The sequence below is a fragment of the Cebus imitator genome, unplaced genomic scaffold, assembly GCF_001604975.1.
Source record: "Cebus imitator isolate Cc_AM_T3 unplaced genomic scaffold, Cebus_imitator-1.0 Scaffold187, whole genome shotgun sequence".
Lineage (NCBI taxonomy): Eukaryota > Metazoa > Chordata > Mammalia > Primates > Cebidae > Cebus > Cebus imitator.
The window spans coordinates 56,149-81,198 of record NW_016107502.1 but is presented as its reverse complement, the minus strand read 5'-3'; the positions used below and the strand labels follow the sequence as shown (position 1 = coordinate 81,198).

The 25,050-nt window shown below is 49.4% G+C and overlaps 2 protein-coding genes and 1 long non-coding RNA gene across 5 annotated transcripts in view; 1 reads left to right on the top strand and 2 right to left on the bottom strand.

The window, feature by feature from the left end:
• The first annotated feature begins 333 nt into the window (after window positions 1-333).
• NRIP2 (nuclear receptor interacting protein 2) lies at window positions 334-10,301 on the top strand. Its single transcript, XM_017546050.2, has 6 exons — window positions 334-1,003; window positions 5,104-5,256; window positions 7,274-7,356; window positions 7,625-7,746; window positions 7,997-8,049; window positions 8,379-10,301. The coding sequence occupies exons 1-6, from the start codon at window positions 812-814 to the stop codon at window positions 8,469-8,471; spliced, it is 696 nt and encodes a 231-aa protein (XP_017401539.1). The 5' UTR covers window positions 334-811; the 3' UTR covers window positions 8,472-10,301.
• LOC108316298 lies at window positions 4,323-8,383 on the bottom strand. The gene is made up of 4 exons (XR_001830280.2): window positions 7,783-8,383; window positions 5,079-5,130; window positions 4,429-4,528; window positions 4,323-4,349 (listed from the first exon to the last, which is right to left on the bottom strand). It is a non-coding gene; the product is annotated as an uncharacterized LOC108316298 (long non-coding RNA).
• A 913-nt stretch (window positions 10,302-11,214) lies between the features above and the next one.
• ITFG2 (integrin alpha FG-GAP repeat containing 2) overlaps window positions 11,215-25,050 on the bottom strand; it is a 15,571-nt gene continuing 1,735 nt past the window's right edge. The window contains exons 2-13 of one of the 3 annotated variants that reach the window (XM_017546046.2): window positions 18,507-18,602; window positions 17,892-17,933; window positions 17,537-17,708; window positions 15,553-15,692; window positions 14,931-15,079; window positions 14,455-14,552; window positions 14,205-14,258; window positions 14,021-14,112; window positions 12,890-13,007; window positions 11,922-12,095; window positions 11,776-11,845; window positions 11,216-11,663 (exon numbers count right to left, since the gene is read on the bottom strand). In XM_017546046.2, coding sequence (XP_017401535.1) covers window positions 11,597-11,663; window positions 11,776-11,845; window positions 11,922-12,095; window positions 12,890-13,007; window positions 14,021-14,112; window positions 14,205-14,258; window positions 14,455-14,552; window positions 14,931-15,079; window positions 15,553-15,692; window positions 17,537-17,708; window positions 17,892-17,933; window positions 18,507-18,602 — 1,272 coding nt within the window. In that variant the 3' untranslated portion in view covers window positions 11,216-11,596. Of the gene's footprint in view, window positions 11,846-11,921; window positions 12,096-12,889; window positions 13,008-14,020; window positions 14,113-14,204; window positions 14,259-14,454; window positions 14,553-14,930; window positions 15,080-15,552; window positions 15,693-17,536; window positions 17,709-17,891; window positions 17,934-18,506; window positions 18,603-25,050 lie in introns of all 3 variants that reach the window. The other 2 variants (XM_017546047.2, XM_017546049.2) reach the window with 2 other exon arrangements.

Genomic DNA, 25,050 nt, shown 5'->3' with positions numbered 1-25,050 from the left:
GCCCGGACTTGAGGAGAGTCATATAAAGGAAACTGAGATACCAGGGGACAATTTCTACTCATGAGAAGATTCAGAGCTGTTCCTGCCATACCCTGGAACCCAGAATCCAGAGAAAATTTGCTAGACTCTGACATCTGCTAGGCAGGAGGGAAGAGACCCTGTAAGGTAAAGCTAGGGGGATGAAACAGGGAAGGACACTCTCATGCTGCCTCTCTCTGATCTGAATCCAGTTACTGGCCTGCACCCTGGGCTGCAGAGAAGGTCAGGCAGAAGAAACAGCTGGGCAGCCCTGGGGAGCCTGGGAGGGATGCAGAGAAGGGCTGGGGCCACACAGGCAGGGAGGTGCACTACGGCTGCCGCCCCCACACAGTGACAGGCGCTTCCTTGCAAACCACCTGGCACGGGCACCCTGACAGTTTACAGCACTGTCTCTCACACACGCACGCACACACGCATGCACACACACACACACACACACACGCCCCGTCCACCGCCTGCTCTGACCAGGACCCCAGCGTTGGGGACGTGGCCAAGTCTGCCAGCTGTGGGCCCTGCCAACCCTCCCTCTCTTCTAGGACTGGGTTTTTCCAGCCGGAGTCTCACTCCCTCTACAGCAATCTCGGGAAATTAAAGACTGACGCGGCCGCTCCCGCACGTTATTTCTCCCCTTTCCCTCCCGCGGAGACCCTCCTGTTGGGAGTCTCCTCTCGCTGCCGGCCCTGGACTGGACAGAGACAGGCAGGAAGAAGCAGAGAGGACTCGGGTGAGGCCCCCCCTGAGCAGCCCCAGGCCCCCTCCTCTGGCAGGGGCCATGAGCACCAAGCAGGAGGCCAGGGGAGATGAGGGAGAAGCCAGGACCAGGGGACAGGAGGCACAGCTTCGGGACCGAGCCCACCTGGGCCAGCAGCGCCGACTCAGACAGGCCACTCAGTTCCTGCACAAGGACTCAGCCGACCTGCTCCCGCTGGACTCCCTCAAGAGGCTGGGCACCTCCAAGGACTTGGTGAGGCACCCCCTCCCCCACCAGCGTCCCCTGGCCCTTTCCTTCCACTTCCCAGACCCTGAGCGGGAGTGGCAGGACATAAAGCGCAGACCCTCCGCGTTCAGGTCTCGCTCCCTTGCTGCGACGGGGAGAGGTCATCCTGCCAACTCGAGGCTCTTCACTGGGAACGTTCCCATGGTTCAGTGGCTCTGAGGGGTCCTACTCTCATTGCTCAGCTTCCTCGACATTTTCCTCTCGTGGCCCAAAACTTGAGGGTGGTGAGGAGCTAGGCTGTTTGGGAGTGGGGGCTTACGGGAACACAGGAGCCCTCTAGAGTGTTCACTGAAAACCGGGAGGACCTGGAGGACTGGCCAGTTTAGGGTTGTGACTTCCTGCTCCTCGCGAACCACAGATTTCCTCTACCAGGTCTGTCCATTCATTTGCCGTTTTTCTTCAGAATCAAAGCATTGGCAGGGGTGGGGGGTGGGGTCGTCCATCCTTCCCAGGGCATTAGGCTTTTGTGTGGCTCTTGCCAGGGGCCCCTGGCCGCCTCAAGGGCTGCTCCCCCACTCCTAAGTGGAATGGACCTTCCACACTCCTCTCCCATCTGTCTGCAGCAGCTTTGGCCTCAGAGGAATGGGGCAGGGGAGTAACAGTGAGGAGGTGAGTGGGCGGGGGACAACTGCACATTCTGAGAGGCAGTGCTGACCAGCGGGGCTGCGAAGCCACTTGGCTTGGGATCAGATCCTGGCTCTGCCACTTACTACCTTGGGCAATTGACCTTACGTCTCCGTGCCTCAGTTTCTACATCTGTTAAATGAGAATAAAATTAACAGTATCTCCCTCATAGGACTGTTGGGAGAGTTGTTAGAGCTAATATATAAAAGCGCTTAGAACAGTGCCTAACAGCAGGCACTACCTCAATGCTAGCACTTTCCCCCAGCTACTGTCGCATTTAGTCTGGTAAATATACCTGGCCTCTGACCCATAGAAGAGAGGAAGTCCTTTGTGGAAAGGCTTCACAGCACTTGGTTCCCTGACCCCTCTCCTAGTCTGAGAAGAGGTACTCAGCCAGGCCTGCCCGAGATGTTGGAAGCATGTCTGCACGCCTGTACTCCACCAGCTGCCTCTCCCCGGGAACCCGAAGGCCAATGCAACGCCTCATTACCTTTCCTGGCCTAGCTCTACCTTTCCAGACTCCTCTCAGCCTGGGTTGCCCCCAGCAGGACCCCAGCCCACAGGCCTGGCCACTCCCTAGCTCCCAGGGAGGAAAAAAGATTGCACTGAGACTTCAATTCAGGGAACGGCCAGGGGCTGATTCCTCCTTGCAGGGGCAGCAAGCACAGCTCAGAAACAGGGATGGAGCCGGGAAGCGAGTTCTTTGGCTCTCAATGGCTAGAACCTACTAGGGAACGGCCTACCTCTGTTTGGCCCAGGAGAATGTGCTCTACAGACATTGCCATCCCAGAGTGGCAGGTCCTGCCTTCTGATGAGAAAGCCCTGGGCTTTTCACCTCTCCCCTCTGCCTAGGATCTCCCCAGCTGATCTCTAGCAGTTACCTCCTGTGGCTTTGGGAGGGAAGGCGCAACAGGTAGCGGAGACCCTATTGTCCCCTCCCTGGGTTGGCTGTGGAGCCAACTGCACAACAGTGGGAGAGGTCTGAAGCCTGTGTCCATCGTGGGAAGGTGAAGATGGGAAATGCAGAGCCAGTCTCTCCAGCCAGGCCCAGAACTCGCTGCACTTTTCCCAGCACTGGGTCTCCTGCTGCCAGTTTTGCTGCCAGGAGCAACCCCAAGGGCCTCATTAATCTAAGGGAAGAAAAACAATCCCAGGCTCCCAAGGAGAGAGGGCAGGTGGAGGGGTGCGTAGAGCCTAGGGGAAGAGTCAGTCTGCAGCAACCATTTATTGAGTGCCTACTAGATGCTGAGCCATGCCCTGGGATATAAAGATGAGTGAGATACTCAAGGACTCTCCAGGCTAATGGGGGAGTAAAATCCATACATAACATTTGTAAGCAGGGCACAGGGAGCTAAGGCGAGGGATCCCAGCCTGGGATGTATGAGGAGAGGAGCATGAAGAGCTCAGACAGGGTATTCTGGAGGAGGTACCTCCTGCATTAATTATAGGATGTACATGGAATCCCAAACTTAAGATACAAACTCTGGGCTGTGCCTCCCCTTCAAAAGCTTGGGCTCTAGCATGTAAGCAATGCAGGGTAGGGTTGTGGGGGGGTGGAGGGGGTCTTTGATGCATTTTAAACAAGGAAGTATGCCAGGCGCGATGGCTCACACCTGTAACCCAAAACTTTGGGAGGCTGAGGCAGGTGAATCACCTGAGATCAGGAGTTCAAGACCAGCCTGACCAACATGGTGAAACCCTGTCTCTACTAAAAATACAAAAATTAGCTGGGTGTGGTGGCAGGTGCCTGTAATCCCAGTTACTCGGGAGGCCAAGGTGGGAGAATTGCTTGAACCCAGGAGGTAGAGGTTGCAGCCAGCTGAGATTGTGCCACTGCACTCCAGCCTGGGCGACAGAGCAAGACTCCATCTCAAAAAAAAAAAAAAGGAGTAATTGGTTAGTTTTATGTTTTACTTCGGTGCTTCTCAAACTTTAACCTGCACATGCTGTACATGAATCACCTGGGGATCTTGTCACAATGAAACATCTGATTCAGTAGGTATGAGAGTCTACATTTTAAAGAAACTTTGAAATCATGTTCAAGTTGCTGATCCGAGGACCATGGTTTAGAGTAGCAAGGTTTTTAGCTTGCTTCCAGTCTGAAGCTCCAAGCAGATGTATTTGAAAGGCAACAGAACTGGAGGCAAATTCTTATAAAATTAGGAAGGTGTTCCAGGCATCCATGAGAGCTGTGGGCAGTCTAGAATGCAGGCAGTAACAGAAAGGAAGGATGGAAGCCAGGCGGTATAGTATACACCTATGGTCCCAGCTGCTCAGGAGGCTGAGGCTGGAGAATGCCTTGAGCCAAGGAATTAGAGCCCAGTCTGGGCAGCATAGCAAGATCCCGCCTTGAAAGAAAAGAAGACAAAAGAAAAGAAAGAAGAAGAGAGAGAAAGAAAGGAGGGACAGATTGATTCTAGACAAAAGGCAAAACTTGCAGAATTTGCGAAGTGATTAGATGGAACGGGAGTAGTTGCAGATGAGGGACAGGTCAAAGATGAATCCCAGCATCAGTTCTTAAGAATTTTTTTTTTTCTGAGACAGAGTCTTGCTCTGTCACCCAGACTGGAGCGCGGTAGTGTGATCTTGGCTCACTGCAACCTCTGCCTTCCAGGTTCAAGTGATCATATCACTTCAGCCTCCCAAGTAGCAGGGACTATAGGCATGCATCACCATGCCCAGCTAATTTCTGTATTTTTAGTAGAAAAGGGGTTTCACCATGTTGCCCAGGCTGGTCTCGAACTCCTGACCTCAAGTGATCCACCCACCTCGGCCTCCCAAAGTGCTGGGATTGCAGGCGTGAGCCACTGCGCCCGGCCTAGTTCTTCAATTTCTTACTTCTTTTCATCACACCACCAACCCTGGGATCTGCAGCCCATTGAAGGATAAGATCAGAGGGGAAGGAAAAAAAAAACCTCCTAGTTAAAAAAAAATGTAAATTTGAGACAAAATTTCCCCTAAGCATACTAGTTCCTGAAATGTCCCTTTGGCCACTAAGTCAGTTTAACTTAGAGACCATTCTCCTCTAAGTTTAACTCAGGACGATTCTCCTCTTCCCAATTCTTCACTGCCAAGCAATCTATTGGTGTCCCAGAAAAATGGCATGATTTGATACTGGGGCTTACTCTGTGCTCATTACTTGACTGCTGACACCCTAAGGTAAGCTCCTAGGGTAAAGCTCAGGTCTAGGGTGGGGTTGGGGGAGCATCCTGAGATATCTTTTTTTAAAATTTTTTTCAAAGATGGGGTTTCACCATGATGGCTAGGCTGGTCTTGAACTCCTGACCTCCAGTGATCCACCCACCTCAGCCTCCCAAAGTGCTAGGATTATAGGTGTGAGCCACCGTGCCCAGCGCATCCTGGGGTATCTAAGTAGGGTAACTGAGCAGCCTGGATACCTGGGTTTAGAACTGCCTACCTTCATTGTTTTGTGATGGAGCCAGCAGCCACACAGTGTGATCCAAAGACGCCTGGTGGAGGGAAACCCGAATCGGCTTCAAGGGGAGTCTCCCCGGGTGCAGGCCTTGATTCATGGTCAGGAGAGCAGGAACAAGACCAGCAAGACAGAGAGTCCAGCTCTTCTGGTCAACTGCAAGGTGAGAGGCCTCCCAGGGACACACTTTCATTAACAACCCTGCCTGCGGCTCACTTTACCTGCTCTCCTTTCTGCCCTGATGGGAGGGGGAGGGAGGGAGAAAGGGCACCTCTCTCTCTCGCCTAGACCTAACCATGTGACCAATCCTCTACCTCCTTTCTCCTTGCCTCAACCCATCTTCCCTCTGTGCAATTCCATCTGTCACCACCATTACTCTACCCCCTTTCCTTGGTCAAAATACAGTACTCAAATGTAAGTAAGTACTCCTCAGTGTGCTCTACACAGACGAATGGTGTGTGTGCAAGGATAATGTAATTCTGGAAAAAACTCATGTGTAAGGCATTGGGCCTGTGGTCCTAGTTCTTAAGAACTTTGATCATCTTAAAAACAAGGATCATCTTTGATCATCATTTAACCACTCAATGATTACTGAAACATTCCCAATAAATTCCCGCTCACCGTCTTTGCTCTGTGCCGTTTCTCCCTGGATTGCTCTTCTTGCTCTCCGATCATTCTGGGTCTACATTCTGCAAGCTTTCAAATCCCAGTTCAGATGTTACCTCCTTCTTGAAACCTTTTCTGATTTCCCCAGTAGGAAACAGCCTTTCCTCCCTCCCAACCTCTAAGGCGTGCATGCTACTCACATCCTTGTATTTTTTTTGAGACGGAGTCTTGTTCTTTTGCTCAGGCTGGAGTGCAATGGCACCATCTTGGGTCACTGCAACCTCCACCTCCTGGGTTCAAGTGATTCTCCTGCCACAGCCTCTCAAGTAGCTGGGACTACAGGTGCATGCCACCACGCCTGGCTAATTTTTGTATTATTAGCAGAGATGGGGTTTCACCATGTTGGCCAGGATGGTCTTGATCTCTTGACCTCGTGATCCACCCACCTCGGCCTCCCAAAGTGTTGGGATTATATGCGTGACCTACTGCGCCTGGCTCCTTTTATTATTTAGAGACAGAGTCTCAGTCTGTCACCCAGGCTGGAGTACAGTGGCATGATCACAGCTCGTTGCAGCCTCAACCTCATGGACTCAAGCGATTCTCCCACCTCAGCCTTCTGAGTAGCTGAAATTACAAGTGTGTGCTACCAGGCCTGGCTAAATTTTTTCTTTTTTTGTATTTTTAGTAGAGATGGGGGTTTCACCACATTGGCCAAGCTGGTCTCAGACTCCTGGCCTCAAGTGATCCTTCCACCTTGGCCTCCCAAAGTGCTTGGATTATAGGCATGATTCACTGGACCAGGCCATTCACATCCTTTTATAGACCTTAAAACTTTCTGCCATGTAGTAGAGTTATATTTTACTTCCTTTAGACACCTAAAGAACAGCATTCATTGATGTACCTTCCAGTGACATATCTTATAGTAGATACTCAATGAATGTTTGGAATGAGAAAGTGACATATATACATCCAAGTGTATATCAAAATGTCTGTCTATCTCCTAAAATAAGTGGACTTGTCCTCCTTTGTTTCCAATGGTGAACTTCCTGGTTACTGCATCTGAGTTTCCTAACAGGGGATTCCAGTCTTCTCATCCTTCCTCTATTCCTAACCTGGAGTTTTCAAACCAGGAGGCCATGAATCTCCCAAGGATTCCTCTAAACAAATCACCATTTCTCCATTTCTGGCAGATCTTCCCCAAACTTATGAACTCATCACATATAACTCTACTTTTTTCTTTTCCCATTTTATTTTTTGTAGAGACAGGGTCTTGCTATGTTGCCTGGGCTGGTCTTGAACTTCTGGCTTTAAGTGATCCTCTTGCCTCAGCCTTCCAAAGTGTTGGAACTACAGGCATGAGCCACCGCACCTGGCCCACTTCCTTTTTTGATTTCTTTATCTGGGAGTTTTGCCCCTATTGTATGAGTCTCATAAAAACCAGTTTTAAAGACAGTTAATTTTATCCACTTATTTCTAAAAGGGAATCATCAATGGGCTGGGAAAATGAAGGATCCAATCCCAACCCAGTCTCCTAGGGACTCACTCACTGATCCACTGCAATCCCTCTTTCTTAGTGCCAGGACCAGCTGCTTAGAGTGGCCGTGGACACAGGCACCCAACACAATCAGATCTCTGCTGGTTGTCTCAGCCGCCTGGGGTAAGAGTGTGGCCCAACCAAGCAAATGGGGGACAGGGTTTCTTTTTGGGGTGATGAAAATATTCTCAAATTAGATAGTGACGATAGATGCATATTTTATCTCAATAAGCTGTTATTTACCAAAAGAGTGGCTAGAATATTCTGGCAGAGAAGACAAGGACTTAGATCCCACGGGGGGTCAGGGGTTGGAGGTGAACCCATGGCAGAGAGGGACATCTGCTGATTAATGGGGGCTGTGGTAGCCATAACCCTTGCTTCCCAACCACAGGTTAGAGAAAATGGTCCTAAAAGCCTCAGCTGAGGACCTGGCCGCTGAGCCCCCAACCCAGGTGGAGCAGCTGGAGCTACAGGTGGGGCAGGAGACTGTGGTGTGCTCAGCACAGGTGGTGGGTAAGTCTCCCCTTCTGCAACAGCCCTGATGCTCACCTCTCACCTTTCTCTTCAGGGTGGGCCAAAGGCAGAGACTTTCAGCCCCTCTGGCAAAAGGAGTCCCCAGAAATGTTCTGACTATCCCTTATCTCTGTGCCAACATCCTTGAACCTGGGGATGGGGTGGGCAGAGAAGGAGCAAGGGCTGAGAAGAGGGCACCAGTGACCACAGGGCACCTTCAGCCTCTTCTGTTTTCAAATGGTTCCTGCAGATGTTGAGAGTCCTGAATTCTGCCTGGGCCTGCAGACTCTGCTTTCTCTCAAGGTAAGGCACCCACACTCAGGGCCTGATCCAAAGCACTGGGGAAAAGTAGTAGAAGGCACAAGTGTGGACGCCTGGACCAGGTTCTGATGACAGTGACTTAGAGATGGGCAATTCTCGCTTTGTTTCCTTAGAGATTCCTTACTTACCACCAAGTGAAAAATCAAGAGAACTGGGTCATCCCCCTCCAACAGGAGTCTAGGGAAATGGGGATGGGAGAAGAGCAAAAGGCAGGTGGAAGCTGTGGGAAGTGGGAGGGGGAACGAAAGGAGAAGGCTGGGAGGCAGGTGACAGGCTGAGGTGACCTGGCATGACTGCTCTACACCCCACAGTGCTGCATTGACCTGGAGCACAGAGTGCTGCGGCTGAAAGCCCCGTTCTCAGAGCTGCCCTTCCTACCTTTGTACCAAGAACCTGGCCAGTGACTGCTGTCTCAGTCAGTCCCCAGAGGGAAAGACCTTGACTCAGGGGAAGAGGTGTGTGGGGAAAGGGGGCTCTTGGAGCCAGGTAGCTGGGGACTATGGTGTCTGCCCTTTGAATCACCACCCTGACCCCTGTTGTCCCATTTCCCCCAGCCGGCCACATTTCTCTCTGCTTCTTGGCAGCTGCCCGTCCTACTCCCCAGGAAGAGTCTTCACTAGAGGGGCCCCGATGCCAGGATTCTGATTCATTTCCCTCCCAAGAAAAGCGAAGCCAAATCAGGACCACAGATAGGAACCTAAGGAAAACAGGGTGCCTGCTTGGCCTGGGTCGAAGGCTCTGCCGACTGCTATCCTTGCCCACTTCCCAATCTCACCCCAAACACAGCTCATTTTCCCACACCACCAAGTCTCTCACCACAAATTATCTCCCACAACCAGACTGCCATGCCTCACCAACCTGGGTCCCCGGACCTCCTACAGTCTGCCTCTTGGATTCTGTACACATCTGCTCACAGTTGAGTAGGGGAAGAAACATTACACAGAATTCAATACAAGGGGAGGGAGTTAGTACAGGAAGGTCCATCTCATAAGGCTGACAGCTTTTATGAGGTACTTTTCCGGGGCTACAAATATCTGAGGCCAGTTATTGTCTGACGACCCTGTGCAAAACCTTAGACATACTTCTGCCATTAACGCTGAGTATTTATCCTCTATCTGCTTTTCGCGCCCGCCAAGCCCCTGAACTTTGGGTGCGTGTGTGGAAAGGCCTCGTAGAGAACTGCTCCTACGAGGTGGACAGGATAGTGAGGTTGTCAGCACTCAGACTTAACCTCTTCAATATTCCTTCTGATTTCTAGAACTATCCACCTCAATAGGCCTTCTCCCTATCCCCATCTCTGGTCTCTTGAGTTTAAGCTTGCCTTTTCCTGGAATCAGTGGCTTTCTAAACCCCTGCCAAGCTTTCCCAAAGCAAAAAGACAGAGGTCTTTTTTTTTTAAGTTTGGAGTCTGTCAGGAGACAGAGGCTTTCTGAATTCATTGTGAAGCGAAGAATCCAAACCTTAAGAGGCCAGACCTTTGAGAGTCTTTCTGGCTGGTTTGAGTCTCTCAAATCATGGGTTAGGAGTAAAGAGGCTGGGCGCAGTAGCTCACACCTATAATCCCAGCACTTTGGGAGGCTGAAGTGGGCAGATCATTTGAGGTCAGGAGTTTGAGACCAGCCTCGGTCATATGGCAAAACCCCATCTCTACTAAAAAAATACAAAAATTAGCCAGGTGTGGTGCTGTGCATCTATAATCCCAGCTACTTGGAAGGCTGAGGCACAAGAATTGCTTGAACCTGGGAGATGGGGGTTGTAGTGAGCCAAGTTCATGCCACTGTACTCCAGCCTGGGTGAAAGAGACCCTGTCTCCAAAAACAAACAAAAAGAAGGCGCAGAGAAAGACAGTGGTATAGCTAACCTGAACAATGGAACTGGGACCCTTGGGCTGAAACAGTCTTGAGCCTGGGGTAGACTGAGTTACAGAAGAACGGGCATGCAAGGAGCTGCCCCTGACATCTGGCCTGACCTTTCTCAGCTGCCTGCCCTGTCTTCAGAAGGAAAGGAGAGGGGCTCACTTACCATGCCTACCACAGTACCTGGTCTCAAAATCCTAAAAGCTTCCCTCTCCCTTACTGCCTTGCTCCACAAGGTCCGCTTTCCTGGGTCTTGTCCTGTGCCTTTCCTTGTCTGGCTCCTGCTGCTTCTGTAACTGCAGACCCCAGGCCCAGTGGCAAGCCCTCGGCTCAGCTGCTTCTCTACCGGAATAAACTCTTGTTTCTCTATGTCGATGATCTGTGGTCTTCCTTTCTGCCTATCAAGAGCTGAATGGTAACTCTGCCCGTTGTCCCTTACAGAAGGGAAATATAAATGCGGGCCCTCACTGAGGCTGACCCATCTGACTAGGGTCAATATAATTGAGAGCAATGGTTTTCAAGCTCCTCTGACCGCAGCTTACCACAGCAGGAATACAGTTTACACGGTACTCAGTACACACATGCACATTCGACTGCAACAAAACGGTACTTACCTACACTGTGAGCAACGCATTCTGCTATTTTCTATTTTACTTTATTCTATTCTACCTATTTTAAAAATGCTGGCCATAATTCACCAAAGGACTGCATCCACAGTTTGAAAAACACCGATCTAGAGCACAGAGAATCAAGAACAGACAGCACATAAATGGACCAAAATAGAATTCTGATTGTGGTCTGGACCATAAACCTGCATCACATTTTAAATGTCCATTGTCTTACAGACAATAAGGTGTTTTATGGGGAATGGGTGGGTAGGAAAATGGGAGCAGGGCTTCTGAAGCTAATACCTGAAGAATATGGCAATGTGAGAAAGCACTGCCCCAGATGCTTCAGTAAATGGAGGAAAATCATCTCAGGGCTGATAGGAACATGGGTAAGACCAGACTGTACAATGTGCTGAAAGACACCTCAAAACAAAACTCTGCCATTCCTTTAATAATTACTAATGTCAGCCAGGCATGGTGGCTCACGTCTGTAATCCCAGCACTTTGGGAGGTTGAGGCGGCCGGATCATGAGGCCAGGAGTTCGAGACCAGCCTGACCAACATGGTGAAATCCCATTTCTACTTAAATACAAAAATTAGCTGGGTATGTGGCCGCACCCGTGTAGTCCCAGCTACTCGGGAGGCTGAGGAAGGAGAATAGCTTAAACCCGGGAGGCGGAGGTTGTGGTGAGCCAAGAGTGCGCCATTGCACTCCAGCCTGGGTGACAGAGCGAGACTCCATCTCAAAAAACAAAACAAAAGCAAACAAAAAACAATGACTAATGTCACTGTGCCATGAAAAACAGAGCTGAAGATGGGGTGGAGCCCTTACCTCCACTGCTCCCTTGGGCCTAAAACCTGGTTTCCTTATGGGTGTTGGAGCCATGCAAACAAGTCTGTTTTCTACACAGAGTGGGGAGTGGGACATGTCCCAGATGATTTGGAACAAGGCCAGGGTCCTATGACCCTGCTGGTGTGATGGGCGACGTCCATAAGTAAATGGGCAGAGTCAACTTATCTCTTCTTTCACCAAAAAGACTGCAAGGTCTATAGTTTGTGGTCATCCTAGGGCTGCTGCCATCTTTCACACCCAGAGTGAAATCCTGCACTTCTGTAATGCATATTCCCTATCCTGCCAATACCACAGATACCTTTAGGGGGTAAGGTGGGGGTTCAGAAGAATCCTTCACCAACTATGAGGCAAGTACAGCTAGGTGGGATCCTGGAGGCTTGAGGGAGCGTACTGTGGTGGCTGGTCCGGATGGTAGAGCGTTTGGTGAAGCAGGGCACGAGCCACAGGGAGGTCGTCAGGATCTGAGAGCCAAGAAGGGATGGGTAAGAGGCTGTGGGTCTCCTGGGCACCCTGGCCACTGGCTTTCCTGGGACTCACCCACGCCCAGCTCCTGCAGCAGGCTGTGGTACTCCGGCTTGGTCTCCAGCAGTTTTATCAGATTAGTAGACTCCATCCGCTCCAGCTGCACCTCCCAGTACACATAGATCTTCTGGTTGAAAGTGACGTATACGAGACAGGGGCTGTTGTGGCCCTCTTTGCAGGCGTACAAGCCTGGGAGATGTGGGCAGGGAGACAAAGGTCAGGAAGTTTCAGTGCCAGGGGTGGTGGGCAGACAGCAAGACACAGACCTCTGAGTCAGCAATTCCCTTCCTCCCACTGATGTCAGGAAAAAAATTAAAGGCTCTTTCTTCTCTGTTAGGAACTCAGTAAAACAAGTAAGACAGGAAAAGATCTGGCCCACTTCAGATAGAGAAAAACGATAGTAACAAAACCCAGGCAGAACAGCATCCGAAAGGTGCTGTCTGTGATTTTCCCATCGTAGTGACATCCCTGGAGTGATGAGGGATGACCTTGCTCACCCAAGGGCGAGACGAGCAAAACGTGATCAGAAAGTAAGGCTTCTCCTACGTGCAATCCCTCCTTCCAAATGCATCCCCCAGCCTCCCAAAGAATGAGTGCTGCCTCCCAAGGCCCCTGATTTGGAACTAATGAAAATGCTCTAGGAGAACTTTCTTCACAGAGACCTGGCATGCTCAAGTGGAAAAGAACTTCCCGATGTCTTCACACATCCCAGACAGACAACAAACTCATTCCATTCTTTGAACTATTCAGGGGTGGAGATGTGAGGGTCTGTTATTTTTTTCTTATTCAAAATTGTCAAGCTGGCCATGTAGTACCCACCCCTCACCCCCCAAACAAAAGAGGTGAAGAACTCACTGGTCAATAAAGACTTACATGAGGGGATACGTCAGAAAGGGAACTGAGAGGCAAACACTTCCCTGGCATAGCTAACCCTCTTATCTAACTTAAGTGTGGTTAGAAAGGGGCCGTGGGGGCGGAGTCACCTGCACAGAAGGCACGGATATTTTCGTCCACTTGGAAGCGGACGACGGTGCGGTTGTGATCAATAATGTATGTCTGTCCATCCCAGGCACATGCAACTACCTCCTCATGCCCGTTGCCCTGAAAAAGGCCAGAGACAAGGCACATAAAAGAGCCGTGGACTGGACTCTGGATGACAAACAGTGAGCTGGGGGGGAATTTCACTCATGGGCGGGGCAGCAAAAGGGGCTGTCAAATGAGCTCACGTGATGCTCAAGCCATCCTAGTAAGTATGCAATTTTATATAGAGGAAATCTCAGCTTATAGAAATATAATCATTCACCAAAGGCCACTCAGCTAGGAGGCAGCAGAATCAGGGTTCGAACCCTGGTCTGCCTCTCCTCCTAAACCAAAAAGCAAGCCTGATGGCAATATAAAGTGTAGCCCTTACCTGCTGATTCAGGGGCCACAGTGCAATTAAACAGAGATCATACACGGACAAGAAAAACCTACAAAATATGCCTCTGGAGTTGGGACGAATAACTCACTTCCAGGCTCTTATAGGAACTTTTCTTTGGGGCTATTACTTCTGCTGAAGTTATGGAAATGACAGACTTCTAGCAGCACAGTATAGCATTAAATACGGTAGAGTAAGAGGAAACAAACTCGCTTTAGATGGATTTAGACCTATCTAAAGAGACTTAAGGCCAGGCACGGTGGCTCATGCCTGTAATCCCAACACTTTGGGAGGCCAAGACAAAAGGGTTGCTTGAGCCCAAGAATTCGAAACCATATATGGTGAGATCTCAACTTTACAAAAAATTTCGGAAAATTAGCCAAGTGTGGTGGCGCATGCCTGTGGTCCCAACTTCTTGGGAGGCTGAGGTGGCAGGATGGCTTGAGTCTGGGAGACAAAGGTTGCAGTGAGCCAAGATCATGCCACTGCACTCCAGCCTAGGTGGCAGAGGAAAACCCCGTATCAAAAAAAAAAAAAAAAAAAAAAAAAAGGAGACAGAGAGAGAGAGAGAGAGGGAGACTAAAGATACAGGCTGAGGAGAGTTCCCTGGGATGTGAGAATAGGCTGATTATTCCAAATCTTATCTCTCTATGTGGAAAACTCAAGAATGCTCTGCTCTGCCAGGCTTTCCACTCACGGTGACATCTAATTTCTCCAGGGCGAAGAGCTGGTGATCAACCTGCACTGACCATAGCAGCTTGTCTGCTTCCTCCATGAGCTTCAGCGTCCCTGAGGGGAGAGGCAGGCTGAGTGTGGGTGCGACAGGCCCCAAGCAGACCCCAAAGGCACACAGACCCCCACCCCATCCCAGCACTGCTCACCATCCAGAGTGCACAGGGCAAAGAGGCCAGAGCCAGCATTCTCAGTGCTGTGGCCTGTGGGTAGGACAGAAGGACCAGAGGAAGAAAATGTAAAGGGCAGGGCACAAGGTCAGAGCCTACAGGGAGGGGGTGGCCCACAGCAACAGGGGAAGGACAGGGCTTGACACGAGGGGAGGGCTATGGATCTCCACTCATCCAGAACTGAGGGCTGCCCCCAGCTCCTCTCTCAACCATAGCCCCCCATCTTCACCTTGTTTGATGTTGCCGATTAGGTGAGTGGAGACGTTCTTGTTGTGGATACGACCAGATGTCTGGTGCAGCACCACATCTCGGGCAGCTGGGGCTTCCCTGCGAGCAGGAGGGTGGAAGGACCAAGCAGGAGACGAAGTGAGCTGCGCTCTCCAGCCCTTATCCCTGCAAGAGCTTCTGGGATTTGAGTCAGCTTCGAAACCTACCACTGACCCCATCTGGCCCATGTGGCAAACAGAAAAGACAGGGATGGGGATGCCAGGTTGGAATCTCAGGACCTCTTTCAGGTGCCACAAGTTAGAGCTCAGGATTCCCTTGGTCCTAAAATAATCCTCCCCAGTGGTGCAAAGGTGCTTGGGCTGGGACCCAGATGAGGCAGCTCTGCTAACTGCAGACCCGTTTTACTACTATGTGCCATCTGGGAGCCCATCCTGCTTCCATGTACCCCACACCATCCACAGGCTTGTACCCTCTTACCTACTGCCATCTGTGGCCCCTTCAGAGGCAGGAGGGGACCCAGTGTCCTTTTTCCAGGTACACAGCAGAATTGCATAAGCACAGCCTGGCTGAGACACCATCAGTTCAGGAACACCCAGTGGCCCCAGAGTCACTGAGAGGCTGTCCACCTGCACCAGGGAATGGGATTAAAGGGAGATGGAGAGAGAAGTGGGACCCTGCAGAGAACGGGGCGGTGGGGGGTAGGGGAGGGCAGGGGTCCTGGGAACAGCCCTGAGGGCTTTAAGCCTGGCAGCAGGAGGAAGGATTTTGAGTTTCCAGGGTTCCTGCCTGGCACTGCCCTCTCCGCACAGACCACGTGCTTTCCCCTGTTCATGTCCCAGCTGTGGTCTAGGTCCTGATGTCGCCCACTCCACAGCCATTCCACACTCCTCATTCTTAGCCCCACATGCCTTTCTCTTTGCCTGTCACTAGCAATCTCCCTAAGCCCCTGATTTGAAATGGTCTTTGGATCTCTTTTGACAAGGTAACTTTTCACTTCTCCCCACCCTGGCCCTGTCCCATGACTGTTCTCCCACTTTCTCCTCCAGGAGGCCTTCCTCCCAGCTCCCTGGGGCCTTGGTCCCCAGACTCAGTTTCTTACCTGACCCTCTAGCATCCATTTCTTGAGGGACACCAGCTGCCCTGTCAGATGTTCGGGACCCTCACCTAGCTCCTCCCAGCGGAAAGCTCGCACCACACGGTCTGTGTAACCCACCACCAGCTCACAACACCCATCTCCATCTGTGGGCATGAAAGACAAGATGGGTTTTGCAGTCTCACGAGAGGCCTCTGCTCCTCTGCTACCAGTGGCACTTCCTAGCCATGTGGATTCATGCCCCATCTGCTGGGCTACTCACTTCACACTCAGTCTGCCCTGCCCCTGCCTGCGTTTGCAGCATCCTGCGCGTCCATTTGGTCCATCTGTTCTGCAGCTCCTATCCCCTCTCTGTCTTTATACTACTTCCCAAACATGCAACTCAAGTGTCCCAATTCAGCCCATGTATCTCCCACCACCTGCAAGCCCCCATCTGTGTGGCTCCCTTGCTTACCGTCTTCGGTTTTTTTTTTTTTTTTTATAAACCAAATGTTACCTTCTCAGTGAGGACTTCCCTACCAACTCCATTTAAAATTGCTAGCTTGGCCAGGTGCAGTGGCTCACACTTGTAATTTCAGCACTTTGGGAGGCTGAGGCAGGTGGATCACGAGGTCAGGAGTTCAAGACTAGCCTGGCCAACATGGTGAAACCCTGCCTCTACTAAAGACACAAAAAATTAGCTGGGCATGGTGGCGTGTGCCTGTAGTCCCAGCTACTGGGGAGACTGAAGCAGGAGAATCGCTCGAACCCAGGAGGCGGAGGTAGTTGTCAGCCGAGATCACACCACTGCATTCCAGCCTAGGTGACAGGGTGAGGCTCCGTCTCAAAAAAATAAAACAAATAAAATTGCTACTTCTACTTCAACACTCTAGCCCTTTCTGTGAATTATTTTTTCCATTGCACTTACTACCTTTCCTTTTTTTTTTTTTTTTTTTTTTTTTTTTTTTTTTTGAGATGGAGTCTCTGTCACCAGGCTGGAGTGCAGTGGCACGATCACAGCTCACTGCACCCTCTACCTCCTGGGTTCAGGCGATTCTCCTGCCTCTCAGGCTTTTGAGTAGGTGGGATTATAGGCATGTGCCACCATGCTCAGCTAATTTTTGTATTTTTAGTGGAGACAGGGTTTCACCATGTTGGCCAGGCTGGTCTTGAACTCTTGACCTCAAGTGATCTGCCTGCCTCAGCCTACCAAAGCCGGGATTGCAGGTGTGAACCATGGCGCCTGGCTGCACTTACTACCTTTGTTTTTTTTTTTTTTTTTTTTGAGAAGGAGTCTCTGTTGCCTAGGCTAGAGTGCAGTGGCGTGATCCTGGCTGACTACAACCTGTCTCCCAGGTTCATTCTCCTACCTCAGCCTCCTGAGTAGCTGGGATAACAGGCGTCCGCCACCATTCCTGGCTAGTTTTTATGTTTTTAATAGAGACAGGGTTTCACCGTGTTGGCCAGGCTGGTCTCAAACTCCTGAACTCAAGTGATCTACCCGCCTCAACCTTGCAAAGTGCTGGGATTACAGGCGTGAGCCACCGCATCTAGCCACACACATATCACCTTCCAATATAATACTTAATTACTTTACAAAACTTATAGTGTTTCTTTTCTATTCCTTCCTTTTTCCAATAGAGACAGGGTCCCACACTAGAGTGTAGTGGTGAGATCACAGCTCACCACAGTCTCGAACTCCTGGCCTCAAGTGATCCTCCCACCTCAGGTTCCCAAAGTGTTGGTATTACAGGCAAGAGCCAGCACACCTGGCCTATATTGTTACTTTTCTGTCTCTTCATAATAAGGTTCAGGAGTGCAGCAATTTTTGTCTAGTTATTCACCATGGCAATCCCAGTACCTTGAGTGACGCCTGGCTTATGATGGGAGCTCAGTACATAAGAAGTGCATAAATGAATGTGGACTCTCCCTCTCGCCCCAATCCCTTGGGATCTGCTCTAGTACCCACTGACTCCTACTCTTGGCAGCCTGCAGAGGTAGCCATGCCCACCGATGTCGCTGATCAGCATGACCTTGGTGTTGGCAGGGACGTGCTGCTTGAAGACTGGACGCTGCTCTTCTCCCATTGGTGTCTCGTGGTGCCCAGAAGCATCCAACACCTTAGCAGGTGTCAGGTCAAACAAATGAAACCAGCCTTCAGCACTCACTGCCACCAACAGGTTCTAGAACAAACAGAGGTATAGTAGAAACAGACTGGGGAGGGAGTTTTGGAAACATGCCTAGTCATCAGATCACAGGGGTCAGAGCTGAAGCCTTTAACCTTCAGCTGATTTCCACTGTGAGCTAAGAATCATGGTGAGCCTTTGGAGTCCTGCCGAAGTCCCAAGGTCCCCTATAGTTCTTACCTTTCCTTTATTGCAAATGTCTCCAACCCCGACGCAAGTCAGCTGCAAGAGAGAAAGGCAGGCTCAGGGAGATGCCAAGGGAGACCAGTACTCCCTGATCTCTGTGAAGCAAGAAGGAGTGGGCGGGTTTTCTCATCACCATCCTCCACTGAAAACTTGTGCCATATAACTTATGGCGATAGTCTTTATTAACTGAGTCCCTGTGCTATAGGTTTGGTTTACCCAGATAGCAACATGAAGACCTGAGGTAGTTAAGATAATCTGGACTTAAAACAAAAACTCCATCTTTAATAGAACTAGGCTATCCTATTTCTAGACTTATTCAAATTATTGCCCCCATTTTTGACTATACTTTAAGATTAGACAATCTTAGGCAGCTTCCATAAAGTGTCAAGGAGTACTCTGCTACACAAAAACACCCCGGCCCAGGTATATGTGTGTGAGAACAGATGGGAGCACGTCTGGGGGCTGCCCTCTCTGAATCAAATTGGCTGCAAGGCAGTGGCTAGGCCCAGTATCTGGGGAGTCAGGACACACGGGTGAGCACCTGTGTGGGTGTTCCCTGGACAGAAGGGATCCCTTCCCCCCTCCAGGCCCAGGGAAGTGAATACTGACCATTCCCTGGCAGGAACAGGTGAGCCATGGCCGACTGTCATCATTTTTATACACAGACACCTTCCCGCTGGTGTCTCCCACCACCAGCTCATTTAACTTCAAATGGAGAGAGAAGAAAGCATTAGGATGGGACTCTGATGAACCACTTTGAGCTCTTCTCTACTTAGCCTAACCAAGGGAAACCACAAGACCTCAACTTGTACCTTCATCAACTTTATTAAACGTCTGGCCAGATACAATGACTGACACTTGTAATCCCACTAATTTGGGCGGTGGAGGCGAGTGGATCACTTGAGGCCAAGAGTTAGAGACCAGCCTGGGCAACATGGCAAGACTCCATTTCTACAAAAACTTAAAAAATTTGCCATGAGGCCAGGTGCAGTGACCCACGCCTGTAACCTCAGGCTTTGGGAGGTGGGGTGGGTAGATTGCTGGAACTCAGGAATTCAAAACCAGCCTGGCCAACGTGGCGAAACCTTGTCTCTACAAAAAATATAAAAATTACCCAAGCGTGGTGGCACATGCTTGTGGTCCCATCCCAACCCCTCGGGGGGCGAGGCAGGAGAACTGCTTGAGCCTGGGAGGTGGAGGTCGCAGTGAGTGAGTGAGGATAGCACCACTGCACTCCAACCTGGGCGACAGAGTGAGACCCTGTCTCAAAAAAAAAGAAAAAACAAATTATCCAGGTGTGGTGATACACACCTGTAGTCCCAGCTACTCAGGAGGCTGAGGAAGGAGGATCATTTGATCCTAGGAGCATGAAGCTGCAGTGAGCCATGATTGTGCCACTGCATTCCAGCCTGGGCAAGAGAACAAGATCCTGTCTCAAAAGACAAAACAAAACAATCTTTTGGGGCCAACACAACCATAGTTTCCCAGTTCATTTCCATTTAGGGGTATGTATGTTAGGGGTAGGGGAGGTTACAGGAATTGGGGCTACACACAATCTGTGGCCTATCCCAGAAAAGTATGCCACCTGAACAGCTCTAGGCTCCACGTGCCCAACTTCAGCTCTTCCAATTTGCCCATTACGTATGGGACATGTTGGCTGGTTTTCCTACCACTTTGGGAGGCCAATGCGGGTGGATCATGAGGTCAGGAGTTCAAGACCAGCCTACCCAAGATGGTGAAACCCCATCTCTACTAAAAATTACCAAAAAATTAGCTGGGCGTAGTGGCAGACATCTGTAAACCCAGCTACTCAGGAGGCTGAGGCATGAGAATCGCTTGAGCCCAGGAGGCGAAGGTTGCAGTGAGCTGAGATCCTGCTACTGCAGCCCATGCTAGGCGACAGAGCAAGACTCCATCTCCAAAAAAAAAAAAGAGACATGCTTTGAAAATAGCCCAAGATGATGGAGTTTTAGAGAATCTAACTTCAGACCTCATATTTAATCAGGGGCCAAATAAAAAGACAATGTGAGCTCTTGGGGCCCTCCATCCTCTAGCAAGGTCTTTGGATCTTGAGGTGTATGTGGGAACCACACAGGATGGTGGGGACTGAGGGGGCTGCTCCCCATTCTGGGCTTCCAGTGCCCTCAAGTGGTGGCTAAGCTCTAGGGAAGGGACGTACTTGTCTGGAGCTCCACGACTTGTATCTGGGTAGCTGCCCTTTCTGGGGCTCATGTTGTTAACCAAATGGCTTCAAACCCCACTTCTGCAAACTGCTTTATGCTCTCCTCTTGGCGGTACAGCCAACATCCCCTTCCTGTCCCCAGAATACACTGAACTAATATTATACTCTCAAGAAATTTAGTTCTGGCCAGGCGCATCACCTGAGGTCGGGAGCTCAAGACTAGCGGGGCCACCATGGCAAAACCCTGACTCTATTAAAAATACAAAATTAGGCCGGCATGGTGGCTTATGCCTGTAATCCCAGCACTTTGGGAGGCCAAGGCAGGCGGATCACGAGGTCAGGAGATTGAGAGCAGCCTGACCAACATGGTGAAACCCTATCTCTACTAAAAATACAAAAGTTATCTGGGTGTGGTGGTGCACACCTGCAGTCCCAGCTACTTGGGAGGCTGAGGCAGGGAAATCACTTGAACCCGGGAGGTGAAGGTTGCAGTGAGCCAAGATCGCACCACTGCACTCTAGCCTGGTGACAGAACAAGACTCCTTTTCAAACAAAACAAAAACAAAAACAAAATCAGCTGGGTGTGCTGGCGCATGCCTGTAATCCCAGCTGCTCCAGAGGCTGAGGCAGGAGAATCGCTAGAGCCCGGGAGGTGGAGGTTGTGGTGAGACGAGATTGCGCCATTGCACTCCAGCCTGGGTAGTAAGAGTGAAACTCCGTCTCAAAAAACAAAAAAATTTAGTTCTAAAGGCAACAGAGGTAACAGGTAAACAGTAAGGAAAAGTTAGAAACAAACTGGAATTTATTTGAATCTTTGATTTCTGGCTGGGCGTGGTGTCTCACGCCTGTAATCCCAGCACTTTGGGAAGCTGAGGCAGGAGAATCGCTTGAACCTGGGAGGCGGAGGTTATAGTGAGCCAAGATTGCGTCACTGCACTCCAACCTGGGTGACAATAGCAAAGCTCCGTCTCAAAAAAAATAATTTTTTTTTCATTTATTTTTTAATTGTTATGGGGGTTTCTGGTGAGAATATCAGATCACAGAAGCATAAAACTAGTTTTTTTAATCAAATCTTCTATTACTTGACTTTTGTTTTTTATTTTTAATTTAATTTAATTTTATTTTTAAAGATGGGGGTTTCACCATGTTGGTGAGGCTGGTCTTGAACTTCCGACCTCAGGTGATCTGCCTGCCTTGGCCTCCAAAGTGCTTGGATTACAGGTGTGAACCACCACACCCAGCCTTGACGTTTCTTATGTCTATTTTTTTTTTTTTTTTNTTTTTTTTTTTGAGGTAGGGTCTCACTCTGTTGTCCAAGCTGGAGTGCAGTAATGTGATCACGGCTCACTGCAGCCTCAACTTCCTAGGCTCAAGTAATCCTCCTGAGGAGCTGGGACTACAGGTGGGCACCACCACACCTGGCTAATTTTTTTCTATTTTTTTGTAAAAATGGAGTCTCACTGTGTTGCTCAGGCTGGTCTCGAACTCTAAGCTCCAATGACCCTTTTATCTCAGCCTCCCAAAGTACTGGGATTACAGGTGTGGGCCACTATGCCTGGCCTTGATGTTTCAATTGTGGCTGCCCTGAGGACTTTCGCAGATACCCAGGAGAGGGGCTGCAGAGCATAGAGGTTCAGAGTGCAACTATCTGGATTTGAATCTAGCTTTTTCTGCCTAAATTTTCTCATCTAGAAAATGAGGATGATGAGTATCTACGTCATAAGGTGGTTGTGAGAATTGAGCTAATAGAGGAAAGCATTTAGAAATGGTGATTGGCATTTAGAGAATACTAATACCAGCTGTTTTCCAGCCTCTAGTTAAACTCCAAGGCTGGGGAATCATCTTTAATACAATTCATTCTTTTTAAAAAATAAAATACATTTGGGCCAGGTGTGGTGGCTCATGCCTGTAATCCCAGCACTTTGGGAGGCCGAGGCAGGCAAATCATGAGGTCAGAGGTTCAAGACCAGCCTGACCAACAAGGTAAAACCCCATCTCTACTAAAAATACAAAAATTAGCTGGGTGTTGTGGTGCATGCCTGTAATCCCAGCTACTCGGGAGTCGGTGGCATTTATCTTTGTACCCCCAACTTTACCTGAAAACTCGGGGGCTGGCTGGGCATTCTCTTTCATTCTGACTTTTGTTTCTTAAAAAATTTTTTTTGTTGTGTGTTCATTAAATAAATATTCAGGGGCCCAGCATAGTGGCTCATGCCTGTAATCCCAGCTGAGGATATGGGAGGCTGGGCCAGATATTTACTTTGAGGCCACACATTCAAGACCAATCTGGGTAACATGGCAAGACCCCATCTCTACAAAAAACTTAAAAATAAACAAACCAACATTGTTTGTGGGCCTACTATATACTATGGCATTCATTGGGATAAACTTTTTTTTTTTTGAGACAGAGTCTCACTCTGTTGCCCAGGCTGTAGTGCAGTGGCTCCATCTCACTGCAATCTCCATTTCTCAGGTTCGAGTGATTCTTCTGTCTTGGCCTCCCTAGTAGCTGGGATTATAAGTGTGTGCCACTATGCTCAGCTAATTTTTTTGTATTTTTAGCAGAGACGGTTTCACCGTGTTGGCCAGGCTGGTCTTGAACTTTTGACCTCAAATGATCCATCCACCTTGGTCTCCAAAAGTGCTGGGATTACAGTCATGAGCCACACGCCCAGCCAAATGTATTTTTTTTTTTTTTTTGAGATGGAGTCTCGGTCTGTCGCCCAGGCTGGAGTGCAGTGGTGTGATCTTGGCTCACTGCAACCTCCACCTCCTGGGATCAAGCGATTCTCCTGCCTCAGCCTCCTGAGTAGCTGGGATTACAACACAAGGTTACTTTTCATATTTTTAGTAGAGACGGGGTTTCGCCATGTTGGCCAGGCTAGTCTCGAACTCCTGACCTCAGGTGATCCACCGCCTCGCCTCCCAAAGTGCTGGGATTACAAGTGTAAACCACCACACCTGGCCAGTGCCTACATTGTTCTAAGTGTTGAGAATATAGCAGTGGAAAAAACAGATTAAAACATTCCTATCCTTATGAAGTTTACTGTAACAGAGCTTACAACTCGTGGAAAAAATGGTAGTATATCTAATATTGTAGAAGTGAGTGTGTAATAGTGTAACTCATTAAAAAAAGCACAATTTCAAAAAAGCTGGTGCTATAAAGCTATGTAAAAAAGGGAATGCTTTTAAACAAAGAAGGCAATCAGATAAAATGGAATTTACTATTTAAAATGTGGGCCGGGCGCGGTGGCTCACGCCTGTAATCCCAGCACTGTGGGAGGCCGAGGCAGGTGGATCACGAGGTCAAGAGATCAAGACCATCCTGGTCAATATGGTGAAACCTTATCTCTACTAAAACTACAAAAAATTAGCTGGGCATGGTGGCGCGTGCCTGTAATCCCAGCTACTCAGGAGGCTGAGGCAGGAGAATTGCCTGAACCTAGGAGGCGGAGGTTGCGGTGAGCCAAGATCGCGCCATTGCACTCCAGCCTGGGTAACAAGAGTGAAACTCTGTCTCAAAAAAAAAAATAAATAAAATAAAATAAATAAAATGTGGCCAGGTGAGGTTGCTTACACCTGTATTCTCAGCACTTTGGGACACTAAAGCCAGTGGACTGCTTGAAGCCAGAGGTTTGAGACCAGCCTAGTTAACACAGTGAGACGTCATCTCTACAAAACATTTTTAAAAATCAGCCAGATATGGTGGCATGCACCTATAGTCCCAGCTACACAGGAGGCTGAGGCAGTAGATCAGTTGAGCCCAGGAGTTCAAGGCTGCAGTGAGCTATGATTGTACCACTGCATTCCAGCCTGGGCAACAGAGTGAGACCCTGCGTTTATAAAAAACAAAAAACTGGCCAGGAGCGGTGGCTCATGCCTCTAATCCCAGCACTCTGGGAGGCCAAGGCAGGTGGATCACCTGAGGTTGGGAGTTCAAGACCAGCCTGACCAACATGGAGAAACCCCATCTCCCCTAAAAATACAAAATAAGCCAGGCGTGGTGGTGCATGCCTGTAATCCCAGCTACTTGGGAGGCTGAGGCAAAAGAATTGTTTGAACTTGGGAGGCGGAGGTTGCAGTGAGCCAAGATTGAGCCAAGATCACACCATTGCACTCCAGCCTGGGCAGCAAGAGTGAAACGCTGTCTTAAAAATAATAATAATAATCATTTTAAAAAAATGCCTCCTCTGATTTTCTCATAAAATTAAACTGCTTGGCAGTTCATGAAGAAACATGAAAGCCCAGAAAACATAATACAAATTTATGTGAATAACTCTTTCCTTCCCAGAGGGGCTGGAGCCAAAAGAGGCCTCATAAAATACCTTCTCCATCACAGCACTAGGGGGCGGTGGGAAATAAAGATATTTTAGCCTTTGTCTTGTGGGGGCGGGGAGCACAGGACAGTTAAGGAAGTGTGAAGCAGGGAGGCAGAGCAGGAAGAGAGGGCAGAGGGCAGAAGATGGCAGTACAGTGCTTTGCATCAGAAATATGAAATAGATAATAAATGAAAAGAAAAAGTCTGCAAAAAAAAAAAAAAAGAGCATCAGACACTATTCCCTTTAATGCTCCACTGGAGAATCCTCTACATTTTTAATCAATGTATCTCATTACATTTTATTATCCTGTGACTATCACTCAACTTGATTATGAGCTACCTGAGGACTGGAACTCTCTCGTCCATTTATGAATTCCCAGATTGGTGCATGATGAGCAGTTCAATAAAAATTTGCAGAAAAACAGAATAAAACACTAACAAAAACAATAACCCTAACACTGAAATGAGCAATAAACTGCGTGACAGACATTGTTTTACCTGCTTGACCCGTGGTAACTGATTTAAAAAACGAGAAGAAGGGTGTGGCCCTGTGGCTCACGCCTGTAGTCCCAACACTTTTGGGAGGTCCAAGTGGGCAGAACACGAGGTCAGGAGTTTGAGACCAGCCTGGCCAACATGGTGAAACCCCATCT